At 40.4% G+C, this 23,124-nt stretch overlaps 1 protein-coding gene across 9 annotated transcripts in view; it reads right to left on the bottom strand.

Moving 5' to 3' along the window:
• Positions 1 to 23,124, bottom strand: part of rapgef6 (Rap guanine nucleotide exchange factor (GEF) 6) — a 121,143-nt gene that overhangs the window by 17,115 nt on the left and 80,904 nt on the right. For all 9 annotated transcript variants that reach the window (XM_029520118.1, XM_029520119.1, XM_029520120.1 and 6 more), the window contains 13 exons: positions 22,482 to 22,662; positions 21,025 to 21,161; positions 19,133 to 19,291; positions 17,887 to 18,039; positions 16,463 to 16,627; positions 14,884 to 14,991; positions 14,237 to 14,440; positions 13,303 to 13,411; positions 12,930 to 13,173; positions 8,055 to 8,212; positions 3,691 to 3,931; positions 549 to 716; positions 221 to 436 (listed from right to left, as the gene is read on the bottom strand). In XM_029520118.1, the coding sequence (XP_029375978.1) occupies positions 221 to 436; positions 549 to 716; positions 3,691 to 3,931; positions 8,055 to 8,212; positions 12,930 to 13,173; positions 13,303 to 13,411; positions 14,237 to 14,440; positions 14,884 to 14,991; positions 16,463 to 16,627; positions 17,887 to 18,039; positions 19,133 to 19,291; positions 21,025 to 21,161; positions 22,482 to 22,662 (2,243 nt within the window). The remainder of the gene's footprint in view (positions 1 to 220; positions 437 to 548; positions 717 to 3,690; positions 3,932 to 8,054; positions 8,213 to 12,929; positions 13,174 to 13,302; positions 13,412 to 14,236; positions 14,441 to 14,883; positions 14,992 to 16,462; positions 16,628 to 17,886; positions 18,040 to 19,132; positions 19,292 to 21,024; positions 21,162 to 22,481; positions 22,663 to 23,124) is intronic.

The following is a 23,124-nucleotide window of genomic DNA, read 5'->3' as shown; positions in this document are numbered from 1 at the left end:
GTGAGGGGGAGGGAGAATTGTGGCCAAAGCTCATTTGGTACAAAAACTGTCAAGAGAGACGAATTAAATTCTAGTTGTCATCACAGACCAAGAATCCTGCTTTGATGCTCAGCCTTTATTACAACCGAGGAAAAATAAGGAAAATGATGAAACTATCTGTCACCGCAGACTTTAGGAAGCAAAGCACACACACACACTTATATGCATGCACTAAGCCTACCTGATTATAGCAAACATGGAGTTAAAGTTCTTGCACTCTCTGCAGTGCAGAGCGATCTTTATGAAATGTTTGATGGTCTTCATCCTCTTAAGGGCATTTGGCTCTTTCAGGATCTCTGAGGCAACCCAGAAGGTCTCCTGATTTATCACCTCCTCAAACTGTTTGAGGTTCCCACTTCCCGCTGAGGAGTCTAATTTAAAGAGATCATCCACGTACCTGTGAGATACAAAAAAAAAGTTTTCATTTTTTTTCCCTCAGGTTTGGAAAATATGTGATTGTGTGGTGTTCAAAAGATCACATTCGATAGACATATTGAGCAACTACGTACTCTGTGGACTCAACATTCCTAAAGAGCTCAAAGTCTCTCATGGAGAGCTGAGCAGCGACCTCCATGGTGCTGAGCTGCAGCAGAGAGATCTGACTCTCTCTGAGGAGGTCCTGAGCATCTTCGTCCGAGCACAGTGTCTCCGTCTCCATGTTGTTCTTCAGGTAGTACCTACAAGTCAGAGAACAAGGAAAAGAGGATAAGGACAGTTTTGATATTTCACAGTGGTCTGTTGTGGTCAGACCACAATCAAATCCAAGAAACTTTATTTCTGCTATTTTACAATAAATGACTGAACTGTTTAAGTAAAACAAATTCTGCAAAAAACAATCATCTAGAGAAGGGAGGAGTGATGAACTAACAACTTCAGAGAAGAGTACAGGCTACGCAGGATGTAAAATAATTTTGTGACATAATTTCTGTTAGTAAAAAGTGGATTTCTGGCGTGGAAAACTACAGAAGGCTCTAGACCTGCAGTAACCTCAGATGCATTCATAGAGGCTGCAGAGGAAGAGAAGTGGGTGGACAAGATCCAGTTTTCCAGCCAGCTGTAACTTTGTGCACATAAAAACAGCCATATAAATCTTCTGAATGCTGCTCTCATTTCAGATTGCATTTTAAATGGTCACTCTTCATGTCTCCAACTTTGGATTAGTTTGAGGAAAACGGAAGAATACTCTGATGGTACAGATGGATTACAGCCACATTTCAGTTTCTTGTAAAGATGGAGAGAGACAGTGAAGGAGGACAGAAAGCCTTCGAGCAAACGAGCTAAGGAAGACGACAGGTGCATGAATGAGTGGGGGAAAAGGGCCATTTCTCTTCAGACCTGACCTCTGATAGGTTTCCCAGAGAGCTTCCAGCAGCAGACCATCTCTTTTCTCATTATGTGCCTCTATGTTTTTGAGCCTAAAACCCCCACATCCGAATCCTCTAATGGGGCTGTAATATGGTCATTTAGCAATGCAGCACGTATGAGACCTTTAACCCTCAGGGGCAAAGTGTTGGCATGGATGTGGTTCTAAATTTGGTTAGAGTTTATGATTCTGACATAACAGCTGGGTTTTAAGTATCAACAAGAAGGTGATACTTAGGGTTTGAGGAAGCACAAGGCATATTTCCCCATTCGTGTTTGTGAGCTCAAAAACAAAGCTGAGGAGTTAAAAGGCTGTATCTGAGTAGAGATGGGAGGATGCAATATGAGAAAAGAGGTGAGGAGACAAGGACAGGAGAGAAGAGAAGATGGGAGAAGAGGGGAGATTAAATTAATGATGAACAAAGTGGTGCTAAGTAGATCTGGGCGAGGCGAAGTCACTGGAATAAAGCCAGTCTAAAGAAGCATTGATGGTTTGTGGGTGTTTGTGGGTGTGCGTCTGTGCTAGGCTGCATCTATATGTATGGTGGCAGTGTGAAGAAGGCTTGCTGTTGGCTGAGTTCTGCCCCTTGTTTGACCCTCTGTCAGTCATCAGCTGAATAGAGAGAGGCAGAGAGACAGAGAGAAGCACAGCAGAAATACCTCCCTACTGATCCTGATAAATATGACGACTGCCAACTGCTCTGAATGTACATTTTACTGACATCGCACAATGTATATGTATGTATGTAGAAACACTGCGAGCATGACAGTGTGTCAGTGAATACTACAGTTTGTCAAAAATAACTACCATAGGATATGTGGAAAAAAAAAAGGTGGGGTGGAAAAATGTGCTTTCGAGAGGAGCTATTTATAGGTCTTGGTTGTTCATAGCGCTACACTTAAACCAACACTTTTCTCACCAATATCTCATATTATGGCAGGTGTTTTTCCCTGCAACTCACCCATCCATCAAGAGCACAGGGAGGGTGTCACCACAAGTGTTTTTGAATGCGTGCAACTGTGTTCAGTTGGAGACTTTCTTTACACGAATATGTTTGTTTGTGTGTGTGCGTGCACGTGCATATTTGTGTGTGTATGTGTATAGTTGTAAATGTTTAAAATCCATGGATACAAATATATGTGGTTATGTAAACACTGCATGCACGTGTCTATATGTCTCCAGATGCATGACTGTGTATTAAGGAGGTGACCGTCTGCATCTATGCATGTGCACGAGTGGCTGTATGAATAATTCCAGACATGCCATGGTGTCTGCCGAGGCCTCCGCCCCTGACAGAAGGTGAAATATTTATGCTAACCTAGTTGGGAGGGGATGGATAAGGGACCAGAGGAGACAGAGGGGGAGAGGGGGAGAAAGCTGTGAAAAAGGGATGGAGAAGTCCCTTTAAAGCAGACTTCAGGGCTTCTGTCCAATTATCCCACATGTCCTGACTTTCATCTTGAAAAGAAATGTGTCTGGCATCAAAAAGACAACAACAAACTGGGAGACATCTAAGCAAAACACATAGTGTCAGTGTTTTGGTGGGGGAAGAAATAGACAAGTGTTCACACTATGTTCGTCTAAATATGTTGAAAGATGCAAAATCTGTGACCACCTACAATCACATGCAACATAATATGAAACTATAAACTGCTGTTTTGGGTTTTTGTTGGAACAAACATAAGCTTTCTATCTGCACTAATAGGTAAAATGACTGGATTTATCATTGCACTGAATAAGGATGGTGGTTCTGAAGATGTGGTAAAAGGTGCAACTCTTTAACAGTACAGGATTGGAAATCTAGGTTCCAGAATAAAACCTTTATTTCATTTTTACTAACTAGTTAAAAATGTCTGGCCTTCCAAAACTGGGAAGAATTTAAGAAGAAAGGGATGAAAGATGAGTGGGTTATGTTTTTGACTTTGTCTTCCACACAACACAGGTCTATATAAAGTCTCAGAAATTGTGTTTGACTTCCAGCTTTTCTGTCCAAGATCCTCACTGTGGATCTTACATTAGTTTGTATCTACACCTTATTTCCATGACCAGTGAACTACCTGACCATGATATATGTAAATAGATGAAAGAAATCCTGTGGTGTGCTTTAAGACGAACACTGTCTGTCCCATTTGGAGAAAAACACTGCTTTGGTTTGCCATAACCAATCTTAAAGACAGAGATGTTTGAATTTTAAAGTAAATGTGGATGACTTGCAGGTTGCATAAAATCGTCAAATTCTGATTTTCTATAAATATTGCAATCCACACCAGTATAACTCTGCTTCTTACCTGCCGTTGAGCTGAATGCGATCAGCCAGTTTGGAGAGCTGGTCGGGCAGACGGCGCTGTTTAATGACTCCCTCTGGGCTAATTGACACCTCACACAGGGAATAGGTCTCTGGTGCTGAGATGAGGCCGAATTCATTGACGGTGTGGGTGACCACATCCTTGGCAGTAGTGTCCTTACTGATGATGATGTAGCAGCTCTGTTGGTCGGCTTTAAAAACCCGAATCACCTGGTCAGGGATGTCTGAGAGTGATGGGAAAGGAGAGAAAAGAGCTGTCAGCATGTGATCAGGGTTAATGGTTAAAACCTTTGCCTGTAATTCAATGACGGGTAACTGATTTAGATTGTTAGATTTCTTTTATTCATTCACTTCTTACAACTATTTTTGTCTGAAAAATGTGAACATTATGAAATGTAATAAATATAGCAAGAAGTTAGCATTTCCAAATTTTACTTTCATTACACTATAACAGCAAAAAGGTCAAAGACCCTTCAGCTCGCTGTGGAGCAGTAACTTGAATCTAAAATGAAATTCAACTTGGACAAGATGGTTTAGATTGATTTAAACTCAACAGCAACATTAGTGAATCACTCTTGATCAGTAAAACACATTTTCTTCATTTAATGATGAAGCACTTGCAGTGAAATTATTTCATGAACTGTATTATACAATACACAAACTAAAAAGGCACAAATGCCAGATGAATGATTCATAAAAAGAATAAACTGCATCATCTCCAAAAATTAGCTATGTTTTTATTTAGTTTTTTTATAAAAGCACGTACATACAACCACAGATAAAGCACACTAACTGGCATTTGCACACATGATGGCTAAAATGTCTATATGGGGTAGCAGTTCCTGATGCAGCTGATGCTGTAGGAGATACACACGACTTTCCCAGTGTGATGTGTGCTAAATAATGGAAAGGTTCCCCCTGAGTGAAATATTGCATTAAAGATCCCGTGTTTGAGTAAGGAAGAGGGTACGGCCCATTAGCCAAAGGCAGCCAGAGAGCTTTAAAACAGTGAGTTATGAACACTGCATTGTGACAATGGGAGGGCGACTCCAACAGACTGCATGAAGTTGTCATACAGCTGCAGTGTGTGTGTGTGAATGTGTGTTTGAGTTATTTATGTGGTTTAGTTCAATCATATATCCTGAAAATGGATCGTGAAGAAAAAAGTAGCATCTGGGAACAACAAGAGGTGTGTTGCAGTGAGGCTGTTAAAGAAGTTGCTTATATGCAAACACACACACATCCTCGTGTTTATCAACCAGGAAAGAGTTCAGTGAGCTCAGATACAAAGCCATTACCTCTGCTCTTATTAGCATGGAGCAGGTCTGTCTGTGACAGTGTGGGAGATGAAGGGGGTGTGTGTTTACATGACGGTACCTGGGGCACCTAACCCATCATCCTTATTACAGCAGTAACACAACAGAAACAAATTGCAGAAGGCAAAGCCGATAACAATAAGGTTAGAAGGAATGCTGATAATTGATCACCTGTGCTGTGTTTAAGAAGCTATGTGTGAAGCTATGTAACGAGTGTGTCGCTGTGTGTGGGTACAAATTTCAGAGGGGACTGTTGCATGTTCAATATCTGTGATTTGAATGAAGGGCGTGACTATTTTCAGGGGGATTTTGGATCATTCTGGATTCGACTGCATGCGGTGAGTTTCTTCTCAGGCTGTAAATATAAAATATACTTTCCCATGGGAAAGTAGCCTCAGAACTCTTTGCTTTTCTTCCCTTTTTTTCTCTGTTTAAAATGTCCTACTCTGGAATTATGCATTCAGTTTTAAGATTTACATCATCATTACCAGGATTTTTACACACTTACAGTAGAACTTTTAATATTTACATACTGGTGGACCTTTACAGTTTTCAACAACTCGTTGCTTGGCTTGATAGCAAAACTGTGGATTTCTCTGATGCAATAACTAGTTGATAGTTGGGTCTTTGAATGTGGACATATTGATGTTTTGATGTTGACAGCCTTTCCTGGTGATGAATATCCTCTCTATGGATTGTGAGCTTATTGATTTGAAACACATGACATACACGTTTCAAGAGGCAGTCCGATGATTACTGAAGGTGACATCTATGGAAACATGGACTGTGAGTCCAAACTACAAAGCTTCCATCAGGATTTTAAGTGTTGTTTTCTGTATTGCAGCAGCAGTAGAGCTCCTCTTTATGTGAAAGGTAGTGAAGATGGCCTGAGCAGAAGCTAAATGCTTTGTGTCTGATGCCAGTAGAGTGTGGGAAGCTTTCGGCCAAAATCATGTGACCTGACCTGAATACAGGAGGATGATCACTGCCCAATCCAATCTATTATCATCTTAAATAAGGAATCGTTAATTTTCATCAACACCAGAGGGTGCATTTATTGACTGGATTGTACGAGGGGAAAAAAGTCTTGAGATCTTGCAAACACAACATTAAGAAAGGCCAGGAGCCTCAGTCTCCTCCTCCTCCTCCTCCTCCTCTCCACTGTTGTCAAAGCTTTTCCACATTGACTCCATCATACATTCATAAAACACCCAGGAAGATGGGTGCAGAGCATTAGAGGGCAGGACACGATGGCCTGAGATGTTCAGAAGATAGTGATATAGGTAAGGTACACTCAGGCTGTAGACTCCAAAACACGCCACACATCTCTTTGTCTAATGTTGAAATAAAATATGAGCCATTCGAGCCACCTTACAAATGTAAAGTTCAATAGGTTTTATAGAGTGCAGACAATTAAGCCCTTGTTTTAACTGCAAATAGCAAATGTGATGACTTCTGGCACACTTTGTACGCCCTTAAATACTGTAGTGCCTGAAAAGAGACGAAGTTGCAAGTTGAAGTAGAAGAGTAAACACTGTACAATTTCAAAGCCAAGAGACTGAAGGAGACAGTTCAAGGATGCAGAGATCCAGTAAGTGATAAAAAAATCATCATGATTCAAAAAAGAAAAAGACATGTTGGAAGGAACATTTGGAAAGGAATATTAACTGAAGCACAATCAAACAGTGGCACTAAAGGTATTTATACTTACAGTAGAGTCCCAGGGCTTGGCAAGCAGAGAGGAAAAAGAGAAAACACAGTGAGTATGAGCGTAAGAGTGTGGGAGGAATAAAAAGAGCCATAGTGGATGGAAACATCATGACAGGGAGGGAAGACCAGTTGAGTTTCTAGTGTAGCCTTAATCTGTTCATGGGAAACCAGAGGGGAGTATGACTCATCATGTCCACACTAGAACATCTGTTTAAAATCACTGCGAGAACATTGCAGCAGGGGAGAGAGAGATGGACGAGGGAAAGATGTAGAAGAGGTGAAAAAAGAAACAAAGAAATAGAGAGGCAAAAGAGTGTGGCTCTACCAACAATATCACGAGAAAACAAACGGACTGGTTATAAAGACATGACAGTGGAAAAAGTGATAGTGATCCATCTCTGATGCTAATGCAGTTGCAGGTAGGACTTTGGAGAAAGACCTGCAGAGAACCTGGATAAGGGTTTTGTTTTTGAGCGGGCTGCTTTATCCTCTACTATTACATCTAATTGGAGGTCAGAATACTAAAGGAAACTTGATATAATAGTGGGTGATTGATGAGGCTCAGTTGGAGTGTGCATTTGTTCTCTTGTGCAATGATGAATAGGACTGCTGGCTACGGATTTATGTATGTATGTGTGTGTCTCTCCCTGGTGTGTGGATCTTAAAGACAAATGGGTGGTGAAATAAATCAGGGCCATATTCACTCTCTCACCTTTCCACTTTCTCTTTCTTTCCCTCCCCTGACTGACTGACTGACACACACACTACATTGGTTTAAATAATTAACCCGCCAGATAGGAAAGGGATAAATAAGTCTCGAGGCCCAGAAGTTTAATTCTTGTCAGAGGGATACAATTCCAGCATGTGTGTGTTTGTGACACAGGTGTGTACACTTATGCTGAAACACCCCTTCTGCTTTCTTTGGGTGAGTGAAGGCATGTTCCTTTGTCAGCACAAGTGTTTTGAACAGCCTGAGTTTATTTCAAGGAAAGAGAAAGATGAAAACGATAAATAAGTGCATCCAACACAACGCCTCTTGTATGGATGGCTGTCTGTCAGCTTCTTTCCAGGCACATTGAACACTGGAATCCTTCAGGTCACAGGTGGCTTTCATCGCTCAATGAAGCTGTGGACTCCAGTCAAATGTGACAAACTGCTTCAGGACAGAAGTGCTAAACAGTTTGACAACTCATACTCAGTCACTCATTAATGGCTGAGGCCATGATAGAAAGTTGTTCAAAACACAAATATGATTTTGTCAAGATGTTTGGACTAAAAGACAAGAGCACCACAAGAAGAAGAGTAAACATGGTTTTCTTACCTGCTGGGTTGGAGAAGTCAAGGACGCTGGTGGCCGGCTGCAGCAGGTCAGGGCTGCTGGACGACAGGTTGCCAGGGATGGGCATGATGGCCACGCTGTGACGACACTGTTTGGTTCCCACAATGCTGTCATCCTGAGACTGACCCATGCCACCATCACTGGAGAGGAAATCAGGGGAGGGTAGGACGGACATTTTTAAAAGTAAACGGTTTTGAAAGAGAGAAAAGAAAAAAGAAAAAAAAAAAAAAAGAGAGAGAGACAAAATTTATAAACTTCAAGTTAGAAAATGAACTTCCAGAATGAAGCTTTTATTTTGCAACAGTGGACATTTTTCAGAAAAGCGCCTGAGTGTTTTTCCAACTTCTTTATGAGTTCTAAACACAGGTACCGCAGTGAGTGTATTTCCTTTCATCTGGAAAACATATTAAAATCTCAACTCATAACACTGCAGAGAAAAACATCAGGAGATTGCATCAAAATGTCTACGTTTGCAGATTGGCAACACAATACATCACTAGATTTTTATTAATATGCAGCAGTGACACAGCTGAAATTCATCTGTGAGGCTGTTTCATGAATGGCAGTAACTGATAAGGAGCATTCACTGATAGAGGTGCACAAATTCACCACACAAACACATACACACACACTACACAAGACAAAGAGACTGGTGAACACAAGCTAACAGAAATAAATGTTGCAAAAGGAGGAGCGCACATGAAAAGACACAAAAGTCCTGAGTATTTCAGCTCATGTTTCTCTGTTTTGGTATGATTATTTCTTTCTGTTCCTGCTTTTGCATGTGTGTGTGTTAGCTTCTAAACCCCATTGTTCACATGTGTGTGTGTATGTCCAGTTAACCCTCATCCACACTCATGTGCTTGGAGAAATGTGAACATCAACCTTTAGCATGAAGGGCCTCTTAAGGATGAAATTGCAACTCTATTGAGACAACCCCACAAAGTGGACAGCCCTGCTTCAAACGATACAAGGAGCTGACTGAAGGTTGAACACTTTGTTACTAAACTGTGGGAGCTAAAACCTTAAGGAGCATACTCAATACCTGGAAATGACTTTGTCAGTGTAAAGATGTCGAACAGAGAGGATTTCAATTTAAAAAATAAACTATAACAAACGGAACACAGATCTAACATCAACATGACGCACAGTTAAATATGTATGTGTGGATTGTCGGTGTTGAAGTCGCAGTCTACAGGAGTGTCTGAGTTAGAAACCTCATCTCATGCTGCCTGCATACATACTGCAGCTGCCATCTAGGTGTGTGTATGTAAAATATGTACTGAACATGGTGCATTAATGCGGAGGTTCCACTGACAGCTGTGTGCTGCTTTAGCAAACCCTCTGCAAGCTTTGAGCTAAGATGGCAAAAAAAAAAAAGATCAAGAATAAAGGAAAGAATAACATTGGATATGGATTCAATAATAGGGTTCTTATGTCATCATAGAGGAGAAACAGACGACAACATAGGAAAAGGATAGTGGTGAAATCAAGCTGACAGAGATAGGCCAGGGCTCAAATAAGACTGGACCAGCACTGTTAGCTGTATCACACATATAATCTAATTCCTACTTGGAACAGTGGAGGTCTAGACAGAAACTGAATGATACCTGATCACAGCCCAAATGAGTTCAGTATGAATTAGGTATTCAATTCCTGAGATTACTGATACTTATACCAGTACATATGGCAAAGACAAGACGTGGTGCCTTGAAAAAACAAAAAAACAAAACAACAACTTATGTATGCAGGTATTCAGCGGATTGACTGAAATTCAAGGACTATTGCCACTTAGACATTTAGCAACTAAAACCTAAAAACCATCTGTAATAAGCCAAGGCCTTGGGATATTTTTTGGAAACTTCCTGCTGAATATATTTGGTTGAATAAAATGAGTTGAGTTGGAAAGGCAGAACATAAATTTAATTGGAGAGTTTGCGTGAGAAAATGAAGAGATTCAGATCTCTAATCATGTTACTGAAGGTCAGCGGAGTTGGGAAGTGTATGAGCGTGTGTATACTGCCTACTGTGTTGAGCTTATCTGCAGATGGATGCTGAATGAAATGGCTGGAAAAGCAGGAGTCACACAACTGGTCTTACCCAAACAGGCCCCTGAAGCAGCAGAGACAAACGGGAGAGAGAAACATTGAAAAAGAAAATAAAGAAAAACAAGAAGAAGAAGAATATATAAAAAAAAAACAAAAACAGAAGCAGAACTCAGTGGAAGTGATTCAGCGATTAGCAGAGCGACTAAAGCCCGTGTATGAAAGACAATGCCTCCTCTCACACACACTAAAAACAACACACACATGTAAGTTTAGCAGATTGTACAACACTGACAGCTTTGTGAAATAATAAGTGGAGAAATGTCATTGACATTTTCATACTGGCAGCACAGATCTACATATAACACATGACAGGAAAGTGCAGAATAAATGAGGAAATTCACCTGTCATTTAAAAACAGGAAGCACACCACTGAACAACACCACATAGAATATGTTACTAAAGGACCTTTAAGAAAGTGCTGAAAAGAATCTTGAGCAGGTTTAAGTGAATTAATCTCCAAATGCTGATTTGTTGTTTTTATTACCCTGACTTAAAGTGCTGAAACAAAAGTTTATTGTTATGAATATACACAGACCTGCTACAATCCAAAAAACATATATTTTTTCTTTCTATTGTTATTTTATATTTCTCTAATTTCTTACTACTGTTAAGGTAAGTCAAGAAGATATAATTTCCTAAACAACTGTTCTTGCAGGTGGAGCAGCAGTGCAGTGTACATGGAGAAAAATGGGATTTATTGGGTGAATGCTGTGATGCACGAAGGCTTAATCACTTAAAAGTTCTTGTAATATGCATTAAGGTTTAGTGCATGTAACTTTAATGTTGCAAAGAAGTACAGAGGATGAAAATGAGATCATGGGATATGGCGTCAATGATTTATAATCATCTCAGTAAATCAGCCCGACTTTTGAGACAGGTTGACTAGAGGCTAAGACCCTTATGTATTACTTTCCAATCTGTGGAATATAAATCACCTCAGCTGGTCAATGTGGGATATGTGTGAAGGTGGCTACACAGGCCCTGACATGTTAATTTGGCAGAAAAACGACTTGTTTATTGCCATTGTGTCCTTGTCATATAAAACCACAGTCGGACGGTGAGCACAATGTCGGCCAAGAGCTGGAAGAAGCATCAGCAGAAGCAGCGGGTTTATGTATGTATGCATGTTGGGAAAAGAGATACGAACAGGATTTTGAATTGTTAAACATGGTTATCTGCCTTAATCAAACATGCCAGATGATCTTTCCCCATGCGATGTGAGCAGAAAGTTAGCAAAAGTATTGATGTTACATTTGTTAGAATGACTGCACCATAGCCACGGTAGTCACAGGTTTCAAGTTTCTGTGTGTGTGTACTGAAAACAGGAAGGTATCTTAAATTCCGTTGTCTATAGAAGTCTGCTCACATACGTGTGTGTACATCCATTAGACAACTTAAAAATGCTGCCTTCCCTCAATTTTCATCCTACAACAGGCACTGATGAATCCTGATTGGCATGAATGTCTCAGCTCTTCTGCAGTCCCTTCAATGATCCATCAGCTCCTTTCAATAAAACTGTGGCTATAATGGTAGCAACTAGCAAAATGAAAGCAATGACAGCGCTTGTTTGGCCAGTAACTACACGGCAGCGGAGGCCTTTGGGAAGCTGTGTTCTGAATTGGATCAATGGCTGTGTGATGGCGTATGGCTTTATGAGACAGAGCACAATCAGTTTTCATGCAAACTGTGTGTCTTTTTGCACATAATCGCTGCAGCGGTGGAACCAGATAGCATGGAGGCAGTGTGAGATAAACGAAAGTGTGTGTGTGTGTGTTGGGGGGGCTTATAGTACGCACGTTAGCTCTGTAATTGACAGGGCGAGAACAGCATCTTCCCTCTCCAGCATTGACACAGTATGGAATTTAATGAAGCCTGGAGAGGCGTGAAATGATGGAGTGAAAACAACTCTATATCAGCATGTTACGGGTGGAATACCGAATGTGAGCACCTATCTGCTCAATTGCTTTCAATTGCTCCAGATGCTGTTAGTACAATGGCTACTTATGGATGACAACAACAATGGTTACATGATGATGATGATGATGGAGATGGTGGTGAAGCTGATGCTGCACTTTTGTGATTTGGCTGGAGCCCTGAACATAGTGCTGAACCAGCTGAGAGTTAAAGGAGAGAAAGGGTACTGCACTGCAGACAACCACAAGTGAGAAAGTAAATGTCATTATTTCAGAGCATTGCTCACTTGAAATGGGATGGTCTTGCATATTACTACAAAAAAAATGCAGGTGCACATTGTAGTTAGATGTGGGGGAAATTGTTCCATTTCCTGCTTATGTAAGCCATAAGAGAAGGCTGAAATGTATCTCTCTGACGGGCTGTGAGGTGCAGTGTGCAGTTCAGCTCGGTTAGATAGCAAGAAGCTTCGATTTCTGCTCACGCCTCCGATATTTCCTGTCAGCAGATGGTCACAGCTTGCTACAATACTGATTCAGAGACAGTAGACAGGATTGTGACCTGGCCACTTGCTTAAAAGTGTTTTTTTGTTTTTTTTTTTAAATAAAGGAAGTTTCAGATTCAGATGTGACTGTAACTGTAACCTTTTTAAGTTCTCATGAATCTCGGACATTAAATCCATGCAATGTTGTTTTTATTATGTGAAAAATTTTTGTCAACCCCCCACTAGATGTTATCAGTAATTGTATAGATATTATTGGAATATTGCTTTTAACCCTCTTGGTTCAGGCACCGTTTGGAATGATACAGGCATCTGTGTTTCCGGAAAGCTCCTTACCTGAATGGTTTGGGTGGCAGGATGCTGAAGCGTGTCTTCTCCAGCATCTTCCTGATCTTGTTGCGACCACCTGACACAGTGTTGGCCTTCATTTTCCTGGTGCTCTTGTGGTCTGTGGAAAACTCCATGTCTCCAGGCAGGTCAGGGATGGAGAATCGATTTCCTTTTTTCTCCTGGATCTTGGGAAGGTGAGGGATGCCATTTTTCTTCTCGTGCACAATCCTGCTCAGGAGCTCTTTAAAGACTAGATGGGGAGAGGTACAAAGAAAGGAGGAGAGGGAGGGAGGGTCTTAACATGGGTAGCACTGATATTGCATTAGACTGTGCTTTGTGTACATTAGTGTGTGAGTACAAATACTCCGACTTCACTCACCAAATATGTTGGTTTTAACTGTGAGAGAGAGGTGTGTGTTGTTCCTCAAGATGTCCACGGCTTTGGAGAGGGAGATATTCTCAAAGTTCTGACCATTAATCTCCATGATCTGAGACAATGAAGATAATATATAAGTTATAGCAGGGCTGACTCCATCTGATGATATCATGATATCTATTCCAGTTTACTATTGTTTCATCAAGTTTCTAGACCCATCTAGTAAATTCTATTCTAGCACAAATGCAGCCAATAAATGCAAATAGTGAACAACAGCAGCATCCTCACTAAATGACACAAAGAGGAAAGTGTGCAGTGCACTTTGAATACTGGCCAATGTGATTTGACCACAGTCTTTACATATCACCCTTTCAGTGATTAATGTAAACTAAATGAGATGCAAAAAGAAACAACAACAAGAAAAACAGGAAATAATTTAACCTGCATGAAAGACATCAGCGATGAATGCAGCTTAAGTTTGTGGCAATCAGAAAAAACTACTTTGATACTGCTTGTGCGTCAACATGAGCAGTAAAAAAAGCCCTGACATTTTGAGGACAGTCAAGATGTTGAGTTTGATCAAGAAGGCACAACCTCTGCCTCTGAGCAGACCTTGGTAGTTAGTTGCATATTCTCTGTTTGATTTATTTTCTTTTACAGTTCCTCTCCAGCTGAACTAGACTTTAGAAGTTATTTTTAGTTCAACTAAAGTTGCAAGTCCAGGCAGAGCTGCTGAATTAAACCTGAAGTTAGAGAGGGGATCGCTAAGAATCTCACTGACTATATCTGGTTCCTTTTTCCATTCCCCAGATACAGCCTCCAAATTCATGCTAAAAAGGCGAGATTGAGACTAAGATGCTATCAGCAAAGTAATGGAGGATACTTGTTTTTTTCCTTTTAAAACAGTAGAGTTTGCTCTCGTGTTGTACCCTCTTACCTGATCTCCTCGTTTGAGTCCGGCCTCTGCGGCCTTACTGCCTTCCTCCACTGACTCCACAAAGATGCCGAATCCTCTCTCGCTGCCGCCCTGCACGCTGAAGTAGAGTGGTGACTCCCTGGCTGCCTTCTGCAGAGTGATCTGTCTCCACTTAGCCTTGGCTGCACATGCTATGTTAAGGAGCCTCAAATGGCCCTTCATTTTCTGATGAGGAAGGGAAATGGGAAAATGATGAGCCCAAGAGGGCTTGCATTTAAATTGGCTTTTGTCTTCAAAAGTGTAAAATGCTGTGCTTCAGGTGTAAAAACAACTTACAAATGTAATGACATCAAAATTGCTTTAAAACCAGTTTTGTTTTAGATAACAGATAAAAAAAAAAGTTAAATCTGAGCTACCATTCTGACTAAACATAAAGTGGAAGTATAGGAGATACTTGGTGTCTTGATATTTAACAGTTTTAACATTTTTTTTTCCAGCGTTTAATAGGAAAATCCGAACTTTGTTGTGATTTTTTTTCTACACTTATAATAAAATAATATATTGTGCCAGATAGTCAAAGGGAACACAGGGTATAAAGTTACAACATCCTTAAGCAGAGCTCAACAACACTCAAACCAAAGCAAGCACGCACTGAAGGCTGGACTTACTGTTGCTTCTAGACGTTTCTCAAAGTCCTCCAGAAAGTGCGTCATAGCTGGGTCACCCTCAAAGTCATTGAAGTGGTTGTTGACCCACAGCAGAACTATTCTTGTTACCTGTTTGACAGAGCAAGAACTCAATTCAGCTGAGACACAAAACTTATGTTCACACAGTTCCTCTAACAATATCTTTTCACGCTGCAGTCCTCCAAAGACCAATGGTTATTTGAGCATGGCCTGATTTGAGGATATATTTGTGGAGAGATCTTGCTGAATGTTTGAATGTAGTAAGTATTGCCTGTTGTGTATTACTCCTGGACATTGTTGTAGCTAAATTCTTCATAACATTTTCCTTATTAATTACCATGCTGTCAAAAAATGCCCAATTCTCATTAATATAAAATTGTAATATTTATGTGAAACTGTTCAATTACTACTCTGACCCCATGAATTGCCTGTGATGGATTTACATTTGTACTCAGTGAAGCAATAGTTTTAGGCTTTATTAAAAAAAAAAAAAAAAAAAGTTCTATAGCAGCTGAACACACAAATATACAAATCAAGAGGGACTTGAAATAATGACCATGTGCAAATTGAGAAAATGTTTAACCACTGATTGACCAGTTAATTATGTCTCGCAATAATTAGAAGAAAGATTTAAAGCAAAGACCAAATGCAAACAATCATGCTTGTACATATAGACTGGAGGTAACATTGTTCTAACCTTTGCAAAGGGTGAACAAGGCAACCAATACATCAACACAGAGAATCAATCAATGTCCACTTCCACTTTCTCTTTGGCTGCTCATGCCCTCTCTTTTCTCCTCACACACATTCTCTTTATCCCTGTTCCTTCTGCAAAGGATTAGATCCTGTTTAACAGAGCTGAAGATTATAAGCCTGAATGACAACAACATAGAAACTATCGACAGAACAAGACTAATCTTATGTTAAAGCAGTTATGGACAATGGGAGTGCCAGGCATGAACAAATAGTCACTTGGCCCAAGGACGGCTGAGCTGGCAGAACCTTGTATTGATCTGAATGTGAGCAGCACAACACACAAATTTCCATCAGCATCTATGAATACTAAACACTGGGAGTGGCAATAGGCACATTAGGAACATCAATTAAAGGAACCTTTAAATTACACACAAATGAACACCTTAACATTCATATCCCAGACAAATAACCTACTTGACCTTTGATGTGCCCTTTTGCGCTGACAAACGCAACTCAAAATCGCAGACACGCACATATCTCACTGGAACATGTATGCATATACTTTTGCTTGAATACTGTTCACCAGTGTATACACACAACTTTGTGACTTAGCCGCCAGATTCATCCACATTTTGTAGAAACAAACCTTAAACTACCATAGTGACGTGATGACACGCACACACACACACACACCTTGTGAAATCCCCTACAGCCCCACTCTGACTTTACCTATAAAGCCAAAACGTAACACTAAAACATTCTCTTCAAAAATGTCCCATCAGTGCCATGGTTAAAAACTGAACTTTGGCTGAATACTGTAAACACAGCAATTCCCACATGTGTGCACACACACAGACACACTTACTGTGTCCCGGAGGCCGTCCACCTGGAACCACTCCAGTAATTTCTTGCCGACCTCCATAGGACATGACAGGAAGGTCCTGTAGGTCAGCAGGAAGTCTTCGATGTAGGTGGGGTCCACCACTGACGGTTCCTCCACCAGGTGCATGATCAGACGCTCGGGGGTTCCCTGGAGTGAATAATAAACACACATACGCATATCAGGATACAACGAAAAACATACTGTGCACACAAATACATGCACATGTAAGGCAGCTGAAATGAAACAAGGTCAAACACAATCTACATACAGACACACACACATTAACGAGACATTACGTGCACTCAACAATTTTAATAAATTATATCAACATTAATCATAAAAGTGACAAGGACACAAGTTCCAGCTATGGAACTAAAGTGCTACTAACCTATCGACACAAGTCACAATCATACACATAAACACACACGCGCACACACATGCATACAACAGCACATTCAAGCTTTGATACAGAGGTCCCATGGGAAGGCTAAAAAAAATGAGACTAAATTCTTGATTTTTGTGTATAAGAATGAATTTGTAAGAGGATGTTTCACAATGTTCACTCATAAATCTCCTCTTCTGTTTTTCAGTAAGTTTGTTAATGTGACCAGAGCAGAGGTTTCTGGGGGAAACGATTCATCTGACAGGGAACAGAAACTAGAGAGGCATCCACTTTTGTCCAACACAAAAAGAACAAAGCCAAAAACAGAAGTGGAAACACTTGTGAATTGACTCATCTCCACTGGATGTGCTCTGGAGCAGAACGCTTTCCTTGGAGTGACGGCCAAAGAATCATTCAGGCCCATTATCCGATCAATACCTGGCTGCCTTGGGAGGCTTGAGAAGAAAGATCAAAAGCCCTTGGAGCGCTCTGCAGTGTAGTGTACAAGGAAACGCTCTGGCAAACACTAATAGTGCTAACAGTGCTTCTCAAAAATCAGTAAGAATACAGAGCAGTGCATCGATGTATTTGCAAGATGCTGTATGCCGTGGTAGGGTCGATTGACAATAAAGTGGTACTCAAATCAATCTAGTCCAACACTGAAAAAAGGCTGATAGCATGATTTTCTGATATTTGAAGTTAGTCAAGTTAGCCAAAGCTTAAGGTGAACATACTTACTGTCTTATTGGTGTGCATCTTAACCTTAATCTTGGCTACTAAACCGTCCATGCGTTTTGACCATACTCATTAAGATTAGCTCTTGGACAAGGTGAAACATATGTTTATGTCAAGTTGGTCAAGGTTCAGCTCTGGGTTCAAACAGCTGGCTAGCTGCACCTTATGTTTCAGCTCTAACCACCCTGCAGACCTTCATCCCTTCACACTTCAGAAGGGCAAAATTCTTTCTTGAACATTCATCGAAACTCTTAAAAATCTATCAACATAACACTTCAAAATCACTGACCTTGATAACAATGTGTCCCTTCCTGGTCCCACTGCGGTCGAGCTCACGGTGCTCCTTCACCATTACGATCTCGCCCTCCTCTTCCACCTTGTGGGTGTTCTTCTCCACATGGTTAAGGATGCGCCAGTAGTCCTCTTGGGCGATGCAGACGAACTGGTTGAGGATGACATGGGGACAGAGGGTGAACTTATAGTAGAGCACAACGTTACTCCGCACCACAATTGGGTACTCAAACAACAGCACAGATGAAACATAAGGGCAGGTGGAGAGAGACATGGGATGGAGCGACGGATGAAGGAAGGACAGTCCAACTTGCCGATTTCTCACTCTGTCTAACCCGAGTGAGGTTTCATTTAAGTACCTATGGTTGTCCAAAATCCCCTCAACTAGCTATTCAGCAGAAACATCCTTTGATAAAGTTTGACACTGGAGTAAGGCAAACTTCCTGTCATCTCCCAGTGAAAAGAAAACGCAAGGTGATGACTCTTCTCTACCCTCCAGTATTGTTACTAGCTGAGCTTCCCCAGACTAAATCATCAGTTTTGCTTTTGCCTTGCAAAGCTCTACCTCTGAAACTTCCTGTACATCTTAAGACAGGAAATGATGTGCATCTTGGAGGAACTGGGTAGTGTGGACTCAGTGAACGTTACCATGTATGAGCTAGGCTTTTTTTTTTTTTTTTCTTCAGCTTTATAAATGTATCGATATCGCACAGCTCTATTTTTAAAACTAGTCTTCTATGGGACAAACAATTAGTAAGCACGACCTGTGAAAGACTGTTAGCAGGAATACAATGTATAGAAAATTTTAATCTTTAGAACAAAAGACAGTAGAGAAATATGAAACTCAGGTGTGCAGTTGTTTTAGCTGTAGTTGCAAGAGTTCACAGAAGAGATGAAGACACAACTTTAATTTGCTATTCTTGTATTCTTGCATAATAGGGTCAAAGCAGGGCAGACTAAACAGAAAGAACACATTTTTCTTGTAAATATAAAGGCATAACTAGTTTTGTAACAGTGGAAACACCATGCTATTTTCACTTTCAAAACATATTCTGCTTTTTTTTTCCTCGCCAAACCATGCGAAACACTGGAATTAATCAAATGTCAGTGCAGACAAAAGTTTGTTTATGAGGTAAATCCGGTCAGATCGTAACAATACTTTATTCTTTTTTAACGTATTGAGGCTGGAAATGCACATTAGTTTATTGTAAGCAAGCAGTCCAGGCAGTTTTTTTTTTTTTTACCTGACAGTCGTCCCCCTTCGTACGAACTTCTCCGTTCATGTACTGTTTGTCCAGAGAGGGTGAGATCCCAAAACTGTTGCCCATACAAAGAGTTTCAACTCTCCCTTCTGGGTGGCTGATCTCAACTGCCCCATTGAGAATGACATACCAGTGGTCCAGCTGCAATCAGGGACACAAAGATGACATCGTCAAAACAATCTGGAGAGACACTACGACCACTTCACTAAGTGAATATTTTTTACATCCTTGTATCTTTATTTTGTAGAGCCCACAAGCAAAAGCATTAAATACAACATGATGTCATATTTCAAATATTTCAACGTTACACATCAGAGGCTTTAGAAGTTATGCAAGAATGCATTTAACAAACCTGCACAGCTACAGAAGAATGACTGCTGAAATGGTTATATTTTATAACATGACATTTAGTATATTGTGAAAATAAAGTGTCTTGTGTGCGGTATGACTCTGGTGGTGAAGAGGTATCATGACTCTAGTGGCAGCTTTTGAAAAGGAGGTGCTGGCAGGCATAATATAACGAGCCATTCATCTGGAGTGTAAGCGGATGGAGGGAGGGTGATTGAGCCCTGGGCTCCCTCTACAACAATAACTGAGATTCCCTCCTCATTGCCTTTTCATTCTTCACTATTTCTTACCAAGATATCTTAAATTCACTTTCTTTCCACGTCACTTTCTCTTTTTTCTTCTTGTCACTGTATATCTTCCTTAGCTACGACAAAATAATACAGATTGAGGTGAGTTAATGTAATCAACCACTTATGTTTTGTCCTCAAGAGGCTATTTTCACAAAGGCTCCATAAATATAACACGTCTGACAGCCCAAATTTCTATCTTGAGTATTTATGGGGGCCTGCAGATGTAGGCAAACCATTACTTGTGAAGTTCTTAATCTTAAAACCATGGGCAAAAGAGGGACACTCTGATGATCCCTTGCTAGTTTAGTGCCAAATGCCATTTTCTCTCTTTATTATTTTTTTTTTATTTCTGTTAGACCGGTTTAGAGTTTTGATCTTCCCTTCCTTCTTTCACTCACTTAGAGCCATAGTCACTTGTGAGAGTAAATCGAGTGCTCTTCTGTGACCTTCAACATAAGTCCTCAGAAAGACAGTGAAGTGAAGGAGATCCATCGTTCAACTAACTCAGCACAGACGCTAAGGAGGTATATAAATGCATTCAATGTACTGCCGATTCATGGATACTTGGGGCTTGGCCACTGGCAGGTCATTGCCATTTATCACCCTGTCAGTTCTGATGCTGCTGTGTGTAACCAAACAGGCATGACAGAGCGCCCCTTTCTCAGGCATGTAACTTAATTAATTAGCTGTGTAGCAGCTTAAGTGATTGACGGGGCTTTCACTCTGCTGTGACCTTTTGTGTGCTGGTTTTTCTATATGAGTTAGCTCCAGAAAGCCCCCAAGGTGGTGAGGATGTTTGAGTCGCCACAAACAGAAAAATGTGAACATGCAATTTTTCTCTGTATTCTTCAATGCTCTCATGTATCTCTTCTTTTGTATCTTTCCTTTCCATGTCATAAATATTAGATCATTTAAAAATGTCATCCTATTAGATCCTGTTTGATGTTTCTGTACTTGTTTACCTCATCGTTTTCCAGATTACATAAAGACAGATTTAAGATGTTTTAAATGCTATTATATTGATAACCAAATGAAGAATCAGCAGGCCAGTAACATAATCTTGTTTCCTAATTAATAAAGATAAACACTATCCAACTGGTTAAGGTAATTCAGAATAATTACTCATTCATAATCAGACATAAAAGACAAAACAAATTTTGCACATTAAATAAATAAATAATAATAATTTCATACATTTAAAAATTGACAGCATTAATTTTATTAGTCCATTCATACCTCTTGCTTATCATGGAGTAGGACGGTGCCAGCCTGTTCCACCACCTCAAATACCATGACGCTACACAAATCCCGCCGCACTGACATGGTCATGTTGGCGAAGGCTGGAAGCTGGTGCATGAATTCAAGTAGTTGTTCTATTTGGAAAAAAATTAGGAAGAGGACAAATAAAAGCAACTGAAAAATGAAAAAATTATGATCTTGTAAAACATAAAAAGTGAGAAAAGGAAAACACAGTAGACATAAATTCTTCCACTGACAAATAGCAGCAGCCTTAAAACAAACGATAGACTTTAACGCCTCCTTATGAAAGTTGTTCACACATAAATCACCTGGGCCACTGCCTATTCAAATAGAGGGAAAGGGTTTTTGTAATATGTGAAAATTGTGGTTGCAAGGCTATTAAGCTGTGATATAACAGTTTATTATCCATCTATACCTGTTTTCTTGCAACAAGTAAGCTGCAATAAATTAGAGCAAACATGCAAATGATAATAAAGATGGCAAATCCCTCAAACGAAGCACACACACACACACAAATAAAAAATAAATAAATAAATAAGTAAAATCAATAAATCATCATCATGAAGTATCTTCACCAGATGAAGGATGTTCTGGCCATATAGAGGCCTTGATATGTGCATACTGGCTGTGATTAATGTGGTTTAAAGTAAATGGAAAGATTCATCACGTGTACATGATATGCAAATGTTTAGTTCACATGATGCTCCCTCCCTGCTTCTCCTTTGTCTCCCTCCTCTGCACTGTGGCTGAGAAATGAGCAACCTTCCTCCAGCCTGCGGTGCACACCTGGCAAAATACTAACTAAGCTCAAGTGAAGGTTATGAATAAAAAAAAATGTATTTAAGTTTAACACATTTTTTAGATACTATGTGAGCCGGAGTTGAGCCTGAGTCAGATAGATCCTGCTCTAAAGTCCTCTCTCACTCTTTCCTCTGAATGAGCTGTAAGTGGAAGCCGTGAGTGGAGAAGGCCAGCCTCCCCGCAGGAGCACAGCAGGCCAGGCCTTTACAACTCCTCTCAGCTCTCTGATGTGGTCACCTTCTCCTCCAGGACCCCACTGGGCCACGCTAATGAGGTCGTCTCTGTGATTGCCTGCTTAAAAATACACTCTAAAAGGGCACTGATGTTTAGAGACCACTGGAAGGTTTCTTTTTGTGAGAGGGGCATTTGTGCACTTCCACTGTGTGTGCTTACTGAATGATTGATAGTGAATCTTGGGAAAATCGACACAAAAATAAAAAGTGACACTGTTCAAGTCCACCAAAGAAGGATGTGACATGCATCTCAGTTCTTCTTTACAGTTCAGTCGCATGTCTGACCTGCATTTAAAAATGTGCTATTGATCAGCTAATTTAGGAGTAAATTAAAGTGTTGTTTTTTTCCTATATTCAAATGAGGTTTTCATGGTTTTAATACTAATGGGTTTGACTGACCAATGTCATCATCGTTGCGGTCCGCTGGGTCTTTTTCTAGGCACTCTCGGACTAGATCACGGCCCAGCAGAGTGTCAGAAGCTCTCTCCAGGTCCTCATCTTCCTCCTCCTCTTCCTCACTGTCCACTGCAGCCTCTGGGAGTCCAGACAGATCCACATCTCCCAGATCGCTTTCTGTGGCCTGCAGCAAAAACAAGAGAGAAGGCAGCACAATGGCTTTTAAGTAATAGTATCAAAAGAGAGGGTCTGTGATGAATTGTGTTCATTTTAATGACAGCATTTGATAATAAAAATAATTCAATTTTTTCTTTTATCTATTAAAAACTGTATCCTAAAGATTTTCTTTTTTTTTTAATATAATTTAATTTGCCCGTGAGTTTATCTCCCTGGCCTCAAGAGGAGCTATCTGAAGCCTAAATTCCACCAATAACGTGACCAAGAAATTAATGCTGGAGCAGTAATCTGGTTTGCAGTGCACAAGTAAAGTTCCGCACCGTGATATTTAGTTTCAGGCAGGACTACGCTGAGACGTGACAGAGATTTAATTCAAAGCACACTAAAATAACGTTTGAGGGTATTCAGGACCAAAGACCAGGACCAAACAGTTTATACATCAGCACATAGAGAGCAATGCTATTTAATA

This window comes from Echeneis naucrates, chromosome 14 (assembly GCF_900963305.1).
Source record: "Echeneis naucrates chromosome 14, fEcheNa1.1, whole genome shotgun sequence".
NCBI lineage: Eukaryota > Metazoa > Chordata > Actinopteri > Carangiformes > Echeneidae > Echeneis > Echeneis naucrates.
Note: the sequence above shows the minus strand (reverse complement) of the source record. Positions and strands in the feature narration are given on the sequence as shown.